At 52.6% G+C, this 14,518-nt stretch overlaps 1 protein-coding gene across 1 annotated transcript in view; it reads left to right on the forward strand.

Moving 5' to 3' along the window:
- Positions 1 to 12,639, forward strand: part of Tmem63c (transmembrane protein 63C) — a 58,075-nt gene extending 45,436 nt beyond the window's left edge. Inside the window, exons 14-24 of the mRNA XM_048362568.1 lie at positions 1,291 to 1,413; positions 1,839 to 1,992; positions 3,085 to 3,191; positions 4,312 to 4,398; positions 4,898 to 4,963; positions 5,984 to 6,146; positions 6,374 to 6,479; positions 6,882 to 7,049; positions 8,588 to 8,697; positions 9,864 to 9,935; positions 11,710 to 12,639. Coding sequence (XP_048218525.1) covers positions 1,291 to 1,413; positions 1,839 to 1,992; positions 3,085 to 3,191; positions 4,312 to 4,398; positions 4,898 to 4,963; positions 5,984 to 6,146; positions 6,374 to 6,479; positions 6,882 to 7,049; positions 8,588 to 8,697; positions 9,864 to 9,935; positions 11,710 to 11,910 — 1,357 coding nt within the window. The 3' untranslated portion in view covers positions 11,911 to 12,639. The remainder of the gene's footprint in view (positions 1 to 1,290; positions 1,414 to 1,838; positions 1,993 to 3,084; positions 3,192 to 4,311; positions 4,399 to 4,897; positions 4,964 to 5,983; positions 6,147 to 6,373; positions 6,480 to 6,881; positions 7,050 to 8,587; positions 8,698 to 9,863; positions 9,936 to 11,709) is intronic.
- The last annotated feature ends 1,879 nt before the right edge of the window (positions 12,640 to 14,518 follow it).

The raw sequence follows: 14,518 nt of genomic DNA on the forward strand, positions 1-14,518 counted from the left end.
TGTTCTAGCTTGAGGAAGGGAGGGGAGAGAGAGAGAGAGAAAGAGAGAGACACACACATACAGAGAGAGAGAGAGAGAGAGCACTTTCTTCTACCTGCCAAATTCTGACTTCCTGTTCCTCATGGGCAGCCGCCATGTTGCTGTCTAGGGCATGCCTGTACCATTTCCCCAGCTGCCAAGGTCTAGCCAGTCTTCAGGCCCTGGGTTCCTCACTCCACATGTCTTTGCCTCAGTGCCAAAGTGGTCAGCATAGCCTTTGACCTCCCAGTCCTCTTGTGCATCTTGCCAAGGATGTTGACCATGTTTCCCTCATTGCATACACATGGTTGTGGTCATTCCACGGGGGAATGCCAGGAGAGCCAAGCTCTACTTGCCCTTTCTCCTCTTCCGATCTGTAACCCTATGGCTACAACCCCTCTTTTAGACCCCAGCCTCCGGCAGTCTTACCTCAATAGAATACAAATTAGATCCACTCTAGAATGTTCCAGGAAAGTCCTTACCAGCTGAGCTAAATACATAGGAGCTTCAGAATCAATCCCTGAAGGGTCATGGGGAGTTTCTCTTCTGGTGACAATCTGATACTACATGGTACTTTGTCCTCACCCACCTCAACCCTACAAATAGTAGAGCAGCCTAGATTTAGCCATGAACAGTGATGTGCAGATTTCTATGTTTCTTTCCCTCTAACTTCTTATCTGCCCAATTTGAAATCTGCTCTGTCCTGTTCACTCCCCAGAAAAGCAATACACCTACATAAGACGGTATGCTCATTTCCAAAGGCATCACTCCAGGCAGAGGAGATAGGAGTTTTAATTTCAGTGCACAGAAGTCAAAGATGGGCTTCATTGCCAGCACCCGTCATTCTTCAGTTGTATCGAGGCACTTCAAGTTAAGAAATCTGTTCAGTTGAACCCCTATTGGTCGTCAATGGGCATAGAGCCAGGCATACAGGAAGAACTTGCTAATCGGAAGCCACTGGAATTTAAGATGAGGCTGAAGTTGGCATGTTCTTTCCAACCTCAGAGAGGAAGCTGTCATCGCTACAGAGGAAGGCAGGCATCGAGGACACCATGGTTCTGCTCTCTTCCTGAAAGCCCCTTCCTCCAGATCCTAGGCCTTAGGCGTCTCTGAGGTTTTGGGGAGACTCATGCAAGGCTTCCAGAATCCCCAGGAACGGAGAATCCCCACTGGTGGGATCGTGAGAGTGGCCCTGGGACCCTGGCAGGCAACTTCCCTAACTGTCCTCCCACCCCCAGACCTCTGTCTCCTCCCCTTCTCCCACCTCTGCAGCATCCAGGATGATTACAAGTACGTCCATTGCGGTCTGCGGCCCCAGCAGTCCTCAGTGACCACCATCGTCAAGTCCTACTCCTGGAGGGTGGCCCACGCCCCACACCCCAAAGACATTATTTGGTAAGCCTCTTCTGTACCTCCTCCCTCCTCTGAGTTCCTCTGAGAAAAAAGATGGCAATAGGGATGGGCCGCCCCTCTCCAATTTATTGTCCAACAGAGACTCCATGGGGGCCAACCCAGTGCTGTTTGAATACAACCCTCACTGTTTTGGGCCACAGCATCTGCCTGCTCCCAGACCCATCTGCGCCCGCCAATCCCTGGAAAACGTTTTCTTCAGCTTCCCCCCCCCCCCCCCACCTATGACAAGGATTCTGAGCCTTTACAAATAGTATCACAAGAAGTCCCAGGGCCCAATCTGAGCCCAAGGGGTTACATGGAACCAAGACAGCCTGGTCCACAGTTGGCATTCAGGAAAGAGCAAATGCTCTCACCAAGGGCTGAGACCCAGGGTACTAAATATGTCCCCCTCTTTGGTCCTTCCCCAGGAAACACCTGTCCATCCGCCGTTTCCATTGGTGGGCCCGCTTTATTGCAATCAACACCTTCCTCTTCTTCCTCTTCTTCTTTCTCACCACGCCCGCCATCATCATCAACACCATCGACATGTACAACGTCACCCGTCCCATCGAGAAGCTGCAGGTGCTTCTTCTGCTCAAGCCAAGCCTGCGGGCCCCAGGGAGATCCAAGGGAGGACTCAGTCGAGGAGGAGAATGGGGGCCTAGTGGAATGGGTGGCAGGACCCACATGACACCATTGTGGTAGAGATGCCAGTAGCAGAGCAGAGCTTGCTGGACTGTAAATGGGCTGAATGTGTGACATTTCCCACCTTCGGGCTGGGTGGGAGAGGAAAGGGAGAGTGGAGGAGATGCAGATAGGTCCTGAGGGGAGTCTGGCAGGATGGGTGGTCCAGTCAGCATGGGTTTAGAGGGCTCTGCTCCTCCACACCAGCTGGAGGTGGGTATTAAGGGCATGGCGGGCGTGAACAGCTCTGCTCACACAGCGCCCTCATGGGGTTGAGGTGAGAGGATGGAGGTTACTTCCCAACACGGTGCTTGCTTAGAAGTGGGACCTTCAGGTGTGTTTCCCCTGTGTCCCCTCCCACCCCCCCCCCCCCCGCCCGCAATCACCTGTAGGAGCCCTCCCTGAGGTTAGAGGACATCATCTCACAAGGCAGCACTGAGGATGTACTGGCCCAGGTCCCAGTGCTGGTCTAATGACCTAGAAAGTTTCTCCTTCCATTTACTCCCTTTCTTGTTCTCAGTGTGTACATGCATGCACACATGCAACACACACACACACACACACTGCAAATCTTTATTTTCCGTCATCAACTAACTATACAATAGGCCCCAAGCCCCATAACATCTGTGTATCTTGCTTTCTTTGGGGACTCCATCTTCACCACCCTCCTCTCTCTCCCCACACACAACTGTGGCAGCATGAGTGGAGTCACAGCGGGAGGGCGAAGTGAAGGAGATCTCAGACGGACCCTTCCAGTGGCAGCATAGAAAACGCCTTGGGGATTCCACTGAATCTTGGGTGTCTGCCTCGTCCTCTCCCCTGGCAGGAAGGTGCCTGGGAGAGGCAGGCCCACTCTGCATAGAAAACAAACAAGCTTTGCTGGAGGATGGAGCTGGAGGCAGAGAGGCAAGGGGAAGGGAAGGGGGCCACAGGCAAGGAGCAGCTCCTTGCACTGATGTCTCTCTTGCCCTCCTTACTCTCCTCGCACAGAGCCCGATTGTGACCCAGTTCTTCCCCTCCCTGATGCTCTGGGCCTTCACAGTGATCATGCCTCTGATAGTCTACTTCTCTGCCTTCTTGGAGGCCCACTGGACCAGGTGAACTGGGGTGGGGGTGGGGGGGTTCTTCTCTCCTCTTGCTCTTGCTCTTGTGGTTCCCTTCTGGTCTCAGGACCACAACTACTATGGGATGGTTTTGATACTTAAAACCAATGAGTGTTTCTTTCTGGAAAGAGGTGCTGGGTGGTTTCTGGGCCTTGGGGATATTGATTAAGTGGCCACCATCTAAGGGGAGGGAGAACCAAGCCATGCCCTCTGGGGCTGCTCCCTCAGCCCCTGCCCCTGGAATTTCTGGCAGTGCCAGGAATTTGAGGCAGAAGACACAGGATGAAGAGTTAGTTACTTGCAGAACATCAGGTAAGAAGCGAAGACCATAGTAGAAGGGCCAGAATTCAATCTGACCGTTGACAGAGTTGAACCCCACAGTGCCTGCATTTTCAACAATCAGGAGGTTTTCCATTTGGTAGTCCCAATTCTTCCATGTGTGTAACTAATTGGGTACAAAGTAGTGGCTGTATCCTCAGTGGCACTGCTTTGGCCTAAGCTTGCACAGGTCTCAGAAGTTATTTGTCCCTACACTCCAAGTTCCTAAATAAGCCAGCAGCTTTGTCCTAATAGAAATCCCTGCTGACTTGTCCTCTGCCCAAGAATAAGATTTATATTGATTACTGGCTACAGAAATTCTTCAGGGATTTTGAGTATCGTTACTGATGTGTCCTTGATACAAAGCTGTCAAATAGGGCTGGAAATACGGCCTATTGGCAAGAATGTTTGCCTCACATACATGAAGCCCTGGGTTCGATTCCTCAGTGCCACATATATACAAAAAGACCAGAAGTGGTGCTGTGGCTCAAGTGGTAGAGTGCTGGCCTTGAGCAAAAAGAAGCCAGGGACAGTGCTCAGGCCCTGAATCCAAGGCCCAGGACTGGCAAAAAAAAAACCAAAACAAACAAAGCTGTCAAATATACATCACGAGTGTACCCTCCATCCCCTGCCTGTGCCCAGGGCAGACATCACTAGTTGAGCATACTTTCCTGCTTCTCTAATTGCACCAGGCACACTATTACAGTTTCCTAGCCATACAGGAGATGCCATTGGTATGAACTATTGAGGGATTCCCCCCCACCTCGCATTGATTGACATCTCTATTTCTTCCTAGATCAAGTCAGAATGTCATCATAGTGCACAAATGCTACATCTTTCTGGTGTTCATGGTGGTCATTCTACCCTCCATGGGGCTGACCAGGTAGGTATACCCCATTCACAATTCTTCCTCCTGTCTCAGCCTTGACTCAAAATATCCTCTTCACATACTATAGCTCAAACACATTCCTCTAATGACAGTCCTTACTCGTCCTGTGCATAGCTTGAGCCAAGTATCACAAGCTCTTTTAGCATGTCAGCCCTGAGCTCTACCCTAGCTGAGAACCTAAGGCCTGCCCACCAGCTGATGGACAGCCCAAAGCAGAAGAATGCAGTTAATATGAGGGAAAAAAGTCAGAAGAGGGAGAGAGCACTGTTGAAGAAACAGAGGCTTTGAGCAGCCATAAGGCAGAGGGCTAGGGACAGAAGAGGGCCCACATGAAGAAGGAAGAGGGCAAGGCCTACTGGCAGGCTACAATCAAGCAAGACTCTGCAGTTTGACAAGGGAGGACAGAAGGAAGGAAACCAGATAAAGAGACACTGAACTGTTGGCCTTAATGCATTGGTTCCTTAACTAAAGGTCAGCTTTGTTCTTCTTCCAGTTTGGATGTCTTTTTCCGCTGGCTCTTCGATATCTACTATCTAGAGCAGGCGTCCATCAGGTTCCAGTGAGTACTGTGTGTGTGTGTGTGTGTGTGTGTGTGTGTGTGTGTGTGTGTGTGTGTGTATACCAGGGCCCCTGGGGCTGGGGGAGGGGGGGCCTCCGTTGGGGAGGCCAGGAAGTGCTACCCCTGCATCTAACACCTAACCTTTCCTGTATTGCAAGCCTCTTTGGCAATCTTGGTGGTGCCAGGGACTCCTTGGTGGGAGGAGGAAGTTTCCAAAAAATGTTTCTTGTTTTTATTTTGTTTTTGCTGGTATGTGGGCTTGAACTCAGGGCCTGAGCACTGTCCCTTAGGTTTATTGTGTGTTTTTTTCAATCAAGGCTGGTGCTCTACTACTTGAGTTACACCTCCACTTCTGGCTTTTCAGTGGTTATTGGAGATGAGTCTCATGGAATTTCCTGGTTGGCTTTGAAATGCCTCACATCTCAGCCTCCTGATTAGCTATGAATACAGTCATGAACCTTGTTTTATGAAGTCTATGCACATCTCTGCTCCAAAGAGCTTCAATGGGGTGACATGCCATGTGTCACTTTATGATAGGGACGCCTTCTGTGAACTATAGCTGTAGGTTGTGCATTGTTGTACAACCATTGTAGCATATACTTATACAAACTTAAGACCACTATAGGCTCACTAGGAGATACAAGGTTTTTTTTTGTTGTTGTTTTTTGCCAGTCCTGGGGCTTGAACTCAGGGCCTGAGCACTGTCCCTGAGCTTCTTTTGTTCAAGGCTAACACACTACCACTTGAACCACAGCACCACTTCCAGCCTTTTCTGTATATGTGGTGCAGAGGAATTGAACCCAGGGCTTCCTGTATGCTGGGCAAGCACTCTGCCACTAAGCTACATTCCCAACCAGGAGATAAAACATTACAAGATATTGTCCAATGTGGCTCATCAATGACTGAAAAGTAACTATGCAGTGCATGATCATGAAACGTTCACTCCCTCTGTACCCATTTATCTCTCCTCTTCCCCTCTCTTCTGGCTTGCCACTGCCTTCTGCTCATCCTTTTGCCCAGGTGTGTGTTCCTGCCAGACAACGGTGCCTTCTTCATCAACTATGTGATCACGGCAGCCTTTATTGGCACGGGCATGGAGCTGTTGCGCCTGGGCTCCCTCTTCATGTACAGCACCCGCCTCTTCTTTTCCAGATCAGAGCCAGAGAGAGTTCACATCAGAAAGGTGAGAGCCGGTCCTCATCTGAGCATAGTCCTCAGCCTCTCCTAGGAGGAGGGGACCAGAGAGGAAGCATGGAGGGATCCGAAGAGATGCCTCTTAGACCTCAGGATTGGAAGGGAGAGAGGCAGCCTCCACAATGACTTCCAGCTGGCTCCTAGGAGAAGCCATAGAAGCAAAGCTGGGGGGCTTGGGGGGAGACCTCGGGCTGACCTCTAGGTCTTCTGTCCCAGGACCAGGCTGTAGACTTCCAGTATGGGCGGGAATACGCATGGATGTTGAACGTCTTCAGCGTGGTGATGGCGTACAGCATCACTTGTCCAATCATTGTTCCTTTTGGTAAGTCATTTCCCAGGCCCACTCAGGGCTGTCCATTTTCAGACTGGGAGGAAGAATTGAGCCCCTCAGCACCAGCCCTGTCATACCAGGAGATCTGGGAAAGCCTCTGGTGGTGAAGTGTCTAGGGTAAAGCTAAGGCATAGAGGTTGGATAGCTGCTCCCCAGATGTTTTGTTAAATGAATGCATGAGTGAATGAACTCACCAAGCTACAGACCAGGTTTTAGGAGGAAGCCGTTAGCCATAGGAAACCAACTCTGCAAATCCCCCCTGGTCTACATTTGGCTCTTGCCACACTGGAAGCCTTGAACATGACTTCTGGTATCTGTGTGGCCTTTGGGGACAGCACAGGTGTCACCTGTCAAAGTTGCCACTGAATGTGCCTCCCACATCTGGCCCTGCAGGGCTGCTCTACCTGTGCATGAAACACCTGACGGACCGCTATAACATGTACTACTCCTATGCACCCACCAAACTGAATGAGCAGATCCACATGGCTGCAGTCTACCAGGCCATCTTCGCACCGCTCCTGAGTCTCTTCTGGATGCTCTTCTTCTCCATCCTGCGACTTGGTGGGTTCCATGCCTGCCCCACAGCTCTGAATCTTTCAATACCAACTCTGTTAGAGGGGACAAGTCCAGGGGGACTGAGCAAGACACTGCTCCTCGAGCTCAGCCGAGTCCTCCGGATGCACAGAACATGCACTAGTCTTGGTAGAACTTTGAGGCAAGAGAGGTTTCTAGTGTACAGATTTGGATTTCTATTGGAAATATCTTGTTCTAGCTGGACCCTGGCTGGTGGCTCACACCTGTAATCCCAGCTACTCAGAAGGTTGAGAGCTGAGAGTCATAGCCAACCCAAGAAGGGAATTCTGTGAGACTTTTCATCTCTCACTAACCACCAAAAAGCCAAAAATGGAGGTGTGGCTCAAGTAGAGCTTCAACCTTGTGTGAAAAAGCTAAAGGATAGAATCCAGGCTATGAGTTCAAGCCCCAGCACACACGCACACAAAAAAGACCTATTTCTTCAGTTTTAAATCTGTGGGGACAGTGGGTGAGGAAGGAGAGGGACACCCAATTCCCAGTCGCAGTTCTGCACCTCCATCATCATGGAGGCTGTAAGCAATCAGCTTTGTCACTTGTTCAGCGTCTCCACTTGTTGTCACTGCCAGGTTCTTAGCTTGCTTGCCTTTCTCTGCTACCAAGCAATTTTATCCCATAATGTCTTTTAAAAAGAATAAAAGATGGCACATTTAGCACTGGAGGCATGGTTCAAGTGGTAGAGCACCCACCACATGAAGGAGCCCATGTTTCTATCAAAATAGACAAAATATAAAGACCGGCATTTGTTACCCGCAATCTCATGCAGAGCCTGGTATCTTTTGCTCCCAGAATCCTCAACACATGCTCTAGGGAGGTGAGTGAAATCACAGAGGGATGGTGGTTTCCAGAATCCTGACCATCTACATTATAATCTTCAGTCCTGAGTTTTTCCCTGACTAGCATGCTCTAGGCAGAACATACAAAATTATTTCACAAACTTGTGACTATAATGTTATATACTATAACTATATAAATATACACACTATATGTATTATATAGTATATACATACCATATATGTGTGTGTATGTGTGTGTGTGTGTGTGTGCTATATAACACTAACTTTTCCATTAAAAAGAGACCAAGTATTTCCACATGAATCTGTTAGCACAGATTAGTGAAGCCTCACAGTTTGGGCTTGCAGGGAGAGCCGGGTCAGAGCCTGGGAGCAGTGGGAGAAATGAATTCCCAGGGACCATGGTCACAGAGGGAACTGACAGGCCAAGGAACACATGTTTTGTGGGCACTATGGGGCTATTTAAGTCAACCAAGGTGCCACACTCTAAACTGGCCAAATAGAATAAAGGGATGTTATCACATCGGATCCTTTGACGGCAGATGTTCTCTGAGGGGAGTGGGCAAGGGTCTCTCCAACATCCTAGGCTCGTAGTCCCGGAAGGGGTGCTGAGATGATCCCCCGAGCATCTGTCAATCATCTCTGCTGCCTGACTTCCACCCACGGCGGGGGTGCTCGAACTCCACACCCACAGCCTGTTCTTCTCCTTGGCAGGTTCCGTCCACAGCATCACCTTCTTTTCCTTGTCCACGCTTATAGTTTCTATTGTCATTGCCTTTTTTGGCACTTTTCTGGGAAGGCTTCGGGCAGGCCATGAATATGGGGTAAGTTGCCAGCTGGCTTTTTCTCCACTGATTCTACTGGGCCTGGAGACACAAACTGGTCTCGGCACCCAGAGGGTGTGCACGTCTCACGGGCTGTGTGCCTGTGTGCACATGCGTGCCTTGCACTAGCTTAGTCTGACCCCCATTGCAAAACCATGCCCCCTGTCTTTCTGCTCTCAGATACCACCTTCAAACAGCAGGCATGTGAGTCCAGTCCAGCCACAGAGCGGGCAGCAGCATCCCGAGGGGCTGGAGGACTGGGAGCAAGGATGGAACCCAGGGTTGGGGTGGGGCGGGGTGGAGGGAGCAATGGCCTAGGGCTGGATGAGCAATCATCTTTTCACTTTCCAGAATCCCAGCTATGGAACTGGTGTCTTTCCCTGGTGGCTTTGGCTCTTTGGCCAAGGAATTTTGAATCATTGGCCCTCCTGGAGAAAAGAGCCCCGCTCATTCCCAGAGCCCCACCAACATGGCCTGCAGACATGGTGGTGATTTGCAGTGGACTAAAACATCACTTTTGGCTCTTCATGATTATGGATTTCTTTTTCTAGTTAACATTTCAGTTTTCTCTTGACAACAGTGAATTGTTCCCCCCCACACACACACCTTTTAAGTAAATACACAGAGAAAAGAAAGTTCATGAGCAGGCATAAGGAATCTCTAGTATCTAGGGCTCTGGACACACATGCCACCGCCCTTTCTGCCTGGCCGTCCTGCTCCATCACCTGGCTGGAAGGCCAGGCTGGTGAGAAGTCAATATGATGACCCCCCCCCCCGTCCAGGGACAGTGTCATTGAAGAAGAGGAGGGAGGGATCCCAGACCAGATTGGTTTGAGATGCCTTCTAGGGGTACACCCGAGAATGAAAGATGACAGGGGTCAAAGCAAACGTATCTTTGAATCCCAGTTCTAACTCTTCATACTTCTTCCATGATGATCCTTGGGAATGGAGTGTTCTAGAAGAGACTCCTGGTATCCCAGCCATCCCCCTGTCCCTGTGGGCCTCTGTCCAGCCAGCTGGGCTAAAGGTCTGAAAACAGAGTTGAGTGCCAAGGTGGCCATTGAAAGGCCCAGGTGTGGGGTCCAGACCCCTCTGGATGTGGGAGGGAGGGAACAGAGAAGCTCACCCCCCCATCCTGTGACCCACCCTCTCTCTCCCTGCTGCAGCCAGAGGCGGAGGAGTCAGAGACCGTGTTTGACATGGAGCCAAGCAGCACGTCCTCCACACCGACCTCCCTTGTGAGTCACCACCCTCACACACACACACACACCCAGGTCAGGAGGGGGCGGGGTGCCTGCGGGGATTGGCCCACTCCAGGGTCGCTGGGAGGCGCCATGCCCTTAATGTCCACCTGTAGCCTTGGGTGTGGGGGAGGAGCCGGGCCCTCTGGGCTTCCTCCTCTGACCCAGTAGGACTTGGCCCAGGTCCAAATGCTGCCCTGGCCCTGGCTGAAGAGCAGGGAGAGGAGGAGCGCCAAGATTTACCCTTCCTCACAGAGGAGGAAATCAGAGAGATTAACCTCTGTCACGGGGACCTCGGAGTCAGAGTCCTCAGTCGTGTAGACACAGGAACGAGCCGGGGCTCAGCCTTGGACCCCACGGCTGCCTCCACAGAGCTGCAGGGAGCTATAGCAGATGCACCAAATGGTAAGGCAGGGGGTAGTCCCATCTAAACGAGCTGGGTCCACCATCAGCTCCCAGCAGGCTGGGCATGGGCTGCCAAGCCCATGTGGCTCTCGTGGACTGAGTACTCGCATCCCTGCCACAAGTTTGAGTGCAGAGGCACAATATGTGTGTCAGGCTGGGTACCAGGTAGACTGTGCCCAGGTGCCAGGGGTCTCGAAGGAGCACGGGACAGGGAAAGGGTTCTCAGAGGAGGGAATTTTTCATGTGACTCCAGTAACGGGGGGAAAAGGGGTACCAGGGTGCAGATGGAGTAAGAAACGTTGGAGAACAAGGAACCCACTGGGCAAACCTTGTAAGATAGAACCTAGAGTACCTGGGGACCCCAAAGACACAGAGACAGGCTTCCTTCAGTGATGGGCCAAGCCGGGTAAAAATGCGCATAACAGCTAGGCACAGTGACTCACATCTATGATCTTAGCTACTCGGGAGGCAGAGATCAAGAGGATCAGGTTAAAATCTAGCCCGGCCAAAAGAGTTAGTGAGAGCTTCATCTCAATCAAACAGCCGGGCATGGTGGCATGCGCCTCTCATCCGGGCTATATGGTGGGGAGCCTCAGGGGTAGGAAGATCGAGGCCTAAGGCCAGCTTTGACAAAAACATGAGGCCCTTCCTGGAAATAAAGCAAAAGAGGGATAAAGACATGGCTGCAGTAGTAGAGCACCTGCCAAGCAAGCACAAAGCCAGGGGTTCAAACCCCTCTACCACCAAAACAAAAAAGTAAGGAAGAAGTGCTTTAACAAAAGCAGAGAGAAACAGTAGCAGATGAACAGACCCAGTCACATGCACAGACACAAGACCCTACACAAAGGAACCAACTGTGAAGAGGGAAGGGGGAAAGAACAAGACTCAACATAGGAAAGTCTAAGTAACCACCAAAAAGCTGGGAGTGGAGCTGTGGCTCAAGTAGAAGAGCACTAGCGTTGAGTACAAAACCTGAGGGACAGCGCTCAGGCCCTGAGTTCAAGCCTCAGGATGAGCACATAGTCACTTTGAAGTGAAGGTCTTTCCAGACTTCAGTTGAGTTGGGACCCATGTCATCTCTCCTTGGATTCAGCCTGACTAGAGATCATGAATCCATAGAACACGTCCTGAAGGATTAGGCATGGACTGAAGTTAGGAGACCTGCCACTAAGCTTGTTATAAGAGCTTCTAGGCAGTGAGACCCTGTCTCGGAGCCTGGGAGCAGGAGGGATGGATGGGCGGGGGATGCAGGCTTCTGGGGAAGGAAGGACCCACGGCTTGGAGGGAGGCACGCAGGGAGGAGACGATGTGCCCTGGGCCTTGCTCCACATGTGACCTTGCCCCGTCTCCCCTCTGTCCTGAGCAGCTCTACATGGCCACTGTGCTGCAAGAGCCCGAGCTGACCCTGACTCCAGCCTCCTCCCCAGCCAGGCATACCTATGGCACCATGAACAGCCAGCCAGAAGAGGGACAAGAAGAGAGTGGTTTGAGGGGCTTTGCGAGGGAGCTGGACACAGCTCGGTTTCAGGAAGGGCTGGAACTGGAGGGCCAGAGCCAGTACCACTGATCAGGACGCCAGTCAGAGGCCCTGGGGAGCTCGGCATGGGGGAAGGCAGGAGAGCGGCCTGGGCCTCCCCCACTTCCTCCTGCAGACTTCGGGAACTCCTGACAGAAACCTCTGCTGTCGCCATGGCCTTGTGGTGACCCCAGACCTACCAACCAGTGAGAATGGGAGGTGCTGGGCAGTGCCTAGTGACCCCAGGACGGGGTGGAGGAGATAGTCACCATGTTCTGGGAGAGGTGGCTCAAGCCCAGGACACAGGCACTGAGTACCAGGGGACTTCGGTGGGTCATGATGAAGATACAGATAAGGAAGAGGCAGGAAGAAGCCCATCGAAGGCTCTGGGGGCACTGATGTCCTGGCTCCAGCTGCCCATCAAGAAGTTTCTGCTGCTCTGGGCCCTTGGCCTCTGCTTACGGCCCGAGGAGGTAAAGGTACGTGAGCTGAGCCTCGCCGACAAGAAACAGGTGACTGTGTCAGCGAGAGTTTCCCCACGAGGGCTCTGTGGAGTCTCTGTACCCCACCCCGAGTGAGGGGAAACTGAGACCACAGACCTAGGAAGAGGTGACTGAGGCCCTTCCTCTTCCTCTGCCCTTTGTCAGATGTCCCCAAGAGCGGCAGGAACAAGGTCCTCTTTACCTTCACATGGGTAGCAGTCACTTTGGGCTCATTAAAGAGACCTGCATGCTTTATGGTGAAGGAAACCATGGCTAATTCTTGCTGGTTGCTGTCAGGTGGGGGTGGGGGTCCTCTTCCCCAAACTGCCTGTTGTGGGAAGCCAGACACACCTCCCCTGTCCTAAGGGATAAATGAGATTTTCCCCAAAGCCCAGGAGGTGACCGCTAAGAATGTTTCCTGCCTCCCACCCATCTGAGTACTGGGGCCCAGCTGCCCAAGATGGCGGCAGCTGAGGGTCCCAAACCTAGGTTTCCAATGGAAGGTATTGGCCATCCCCTGCCCCCCAAATAGAACCCTATCAGCCCTCTCAGGGCTGCCCTGTTCCTGCACTGAGGACCACTGCTGTGACCTCTCGTGTGCTTCCCACAGGGATGTTACCCGGTCCTGCTGCGGGTAACAAGGGTATCCCCGGGGGTGGGTGAGGCTGCTGTCCCAGGGCTGCCTCTGTCTGGAGGAGGCTGGAGGAGCTGCGTCCTGAACAACGCTGGTAGCTCTTAGCGCTTCTGCCATGGCTGGGAGTGGTACCGGCGTCTGCCTTCCACCGTGCAGCCCAGGCAGGACTGTGATGAGCCAGGAACCAGTTCCAGCTGGGGTCTCAGAACCACATGAGACAAGTTTCCTGGAGCCTGTGAGCTCCTGAGCCTCTTGAGCCCCCTTCTCCAGTGGAGTAGACCCCTCTGGGCTGCCTACCTGCTACAGGTGGGCCCAGGCTCACCCGAGACACTTCAGTGTCTGCAGCATGTCCCAGGTGTGTGGCTGCCTGAATGAAGCTCATCTAGGCTCCCCATTCTAGAGGAGAAACAGGTGTGTCATGCCCTGGGGCTTGGCCCAATGGTCCCACAGGACCCCTCCCCCTGGGATTTCACTTTTTTGCAGCCCAATGGTCAGGGAGCTCCACCCGCAGAGGGGAACGGCCAGTTCCAAGCCCAGCCAGATCTGCTAGTGTGGATTGTAAAGTAGGGGTCTGGTTCTGTTGCCCAAGGCTGGCCTGGGGCCTCTCCTCCTCTGAGCGCTCCCTGAGGCCCTGTGGATTGTGGCTGCTGCCCTCCCCCACCCCCCTACAGACAACATGGCAGGATGGCTGGAGATGTCCACCTTGAGTTTGGATCAAGTGCAGCCTGGTTTGGGTGTGAATGTTGGGGAAATGGCAGACTATTTCTCTGCTCTTCCCAAAGACCTAGGGTGGCCCACATGGCCCTGGCCCCTCTGGCTGGACCTCAGTCTCCAAGAGCCACTGGTGAGGGGGACAATGATCTTCACGCACACACCACATCTGGGTCCCCTCTAGGCATGCCCCTCCCACCCTTGCTCAGCCCACTGACCTCTACCTACACATCGACCTTACCCCACGCCACATCCATCCAGCCCCCTCCCGGGGGACCCAGAATGGCCTGGAGACTTCTACAGGGCTCCCCTCACCAGTTCTTGAGCAACCCTACCCTGGCCTGCCATCCCCCAGCTGCCTCTGGAAGCAAAGTGCCTATCAGCAGCATTGCGTCCTCGGGGAGTACTGGAGGGGGTGTGGACTAACGGCTCACCACTACTAAAGGAATGTGCCAGAATGCTGAACCTTCTTGTGATCGATGCTATGACTGTGCCTTGAATAAACAAGTCCTCTCAACCTCTGCTGGCCCACGCCTCTACCTCTGGGCCAGCCCAGCAACCTTTCCTCCACCCAGAGTCAGTGCTCCCAGGTCACCAAGCCTGGGGTGACACACCTCGCCACATAGCTTTTCCCCCTGGGACAAAGCTACACTTTCTGAGACCCCCCCTTAGCCCCCAAAGGACTTCTCCTGCCCTGATCCCAATGTATAGCCTGCCAGAGAGACAGCATGTGGCTGCATCTCTCCTCTGTACAGTAGAGAGAACATTCTGGTCCTTGAGCTCCCCATGAAGCCATAAGGGCGGCTTTGCCTTAAGCAACTGGGCCCGCTAA

This window comes from Perognathus longimembris, chromosome 14, assembly GCF_023159225.1.
Source record: "Perognathus longimembris pacificus isolate PPM17 chromosome 14, ASM2315922v1, whole genome shotgun sequence".
NCBI lineage: Eukaryota > Metazoa > Chordata > Mammalia > Rodentia > Heteromyidae > Perognathus > Perognathus longimembris.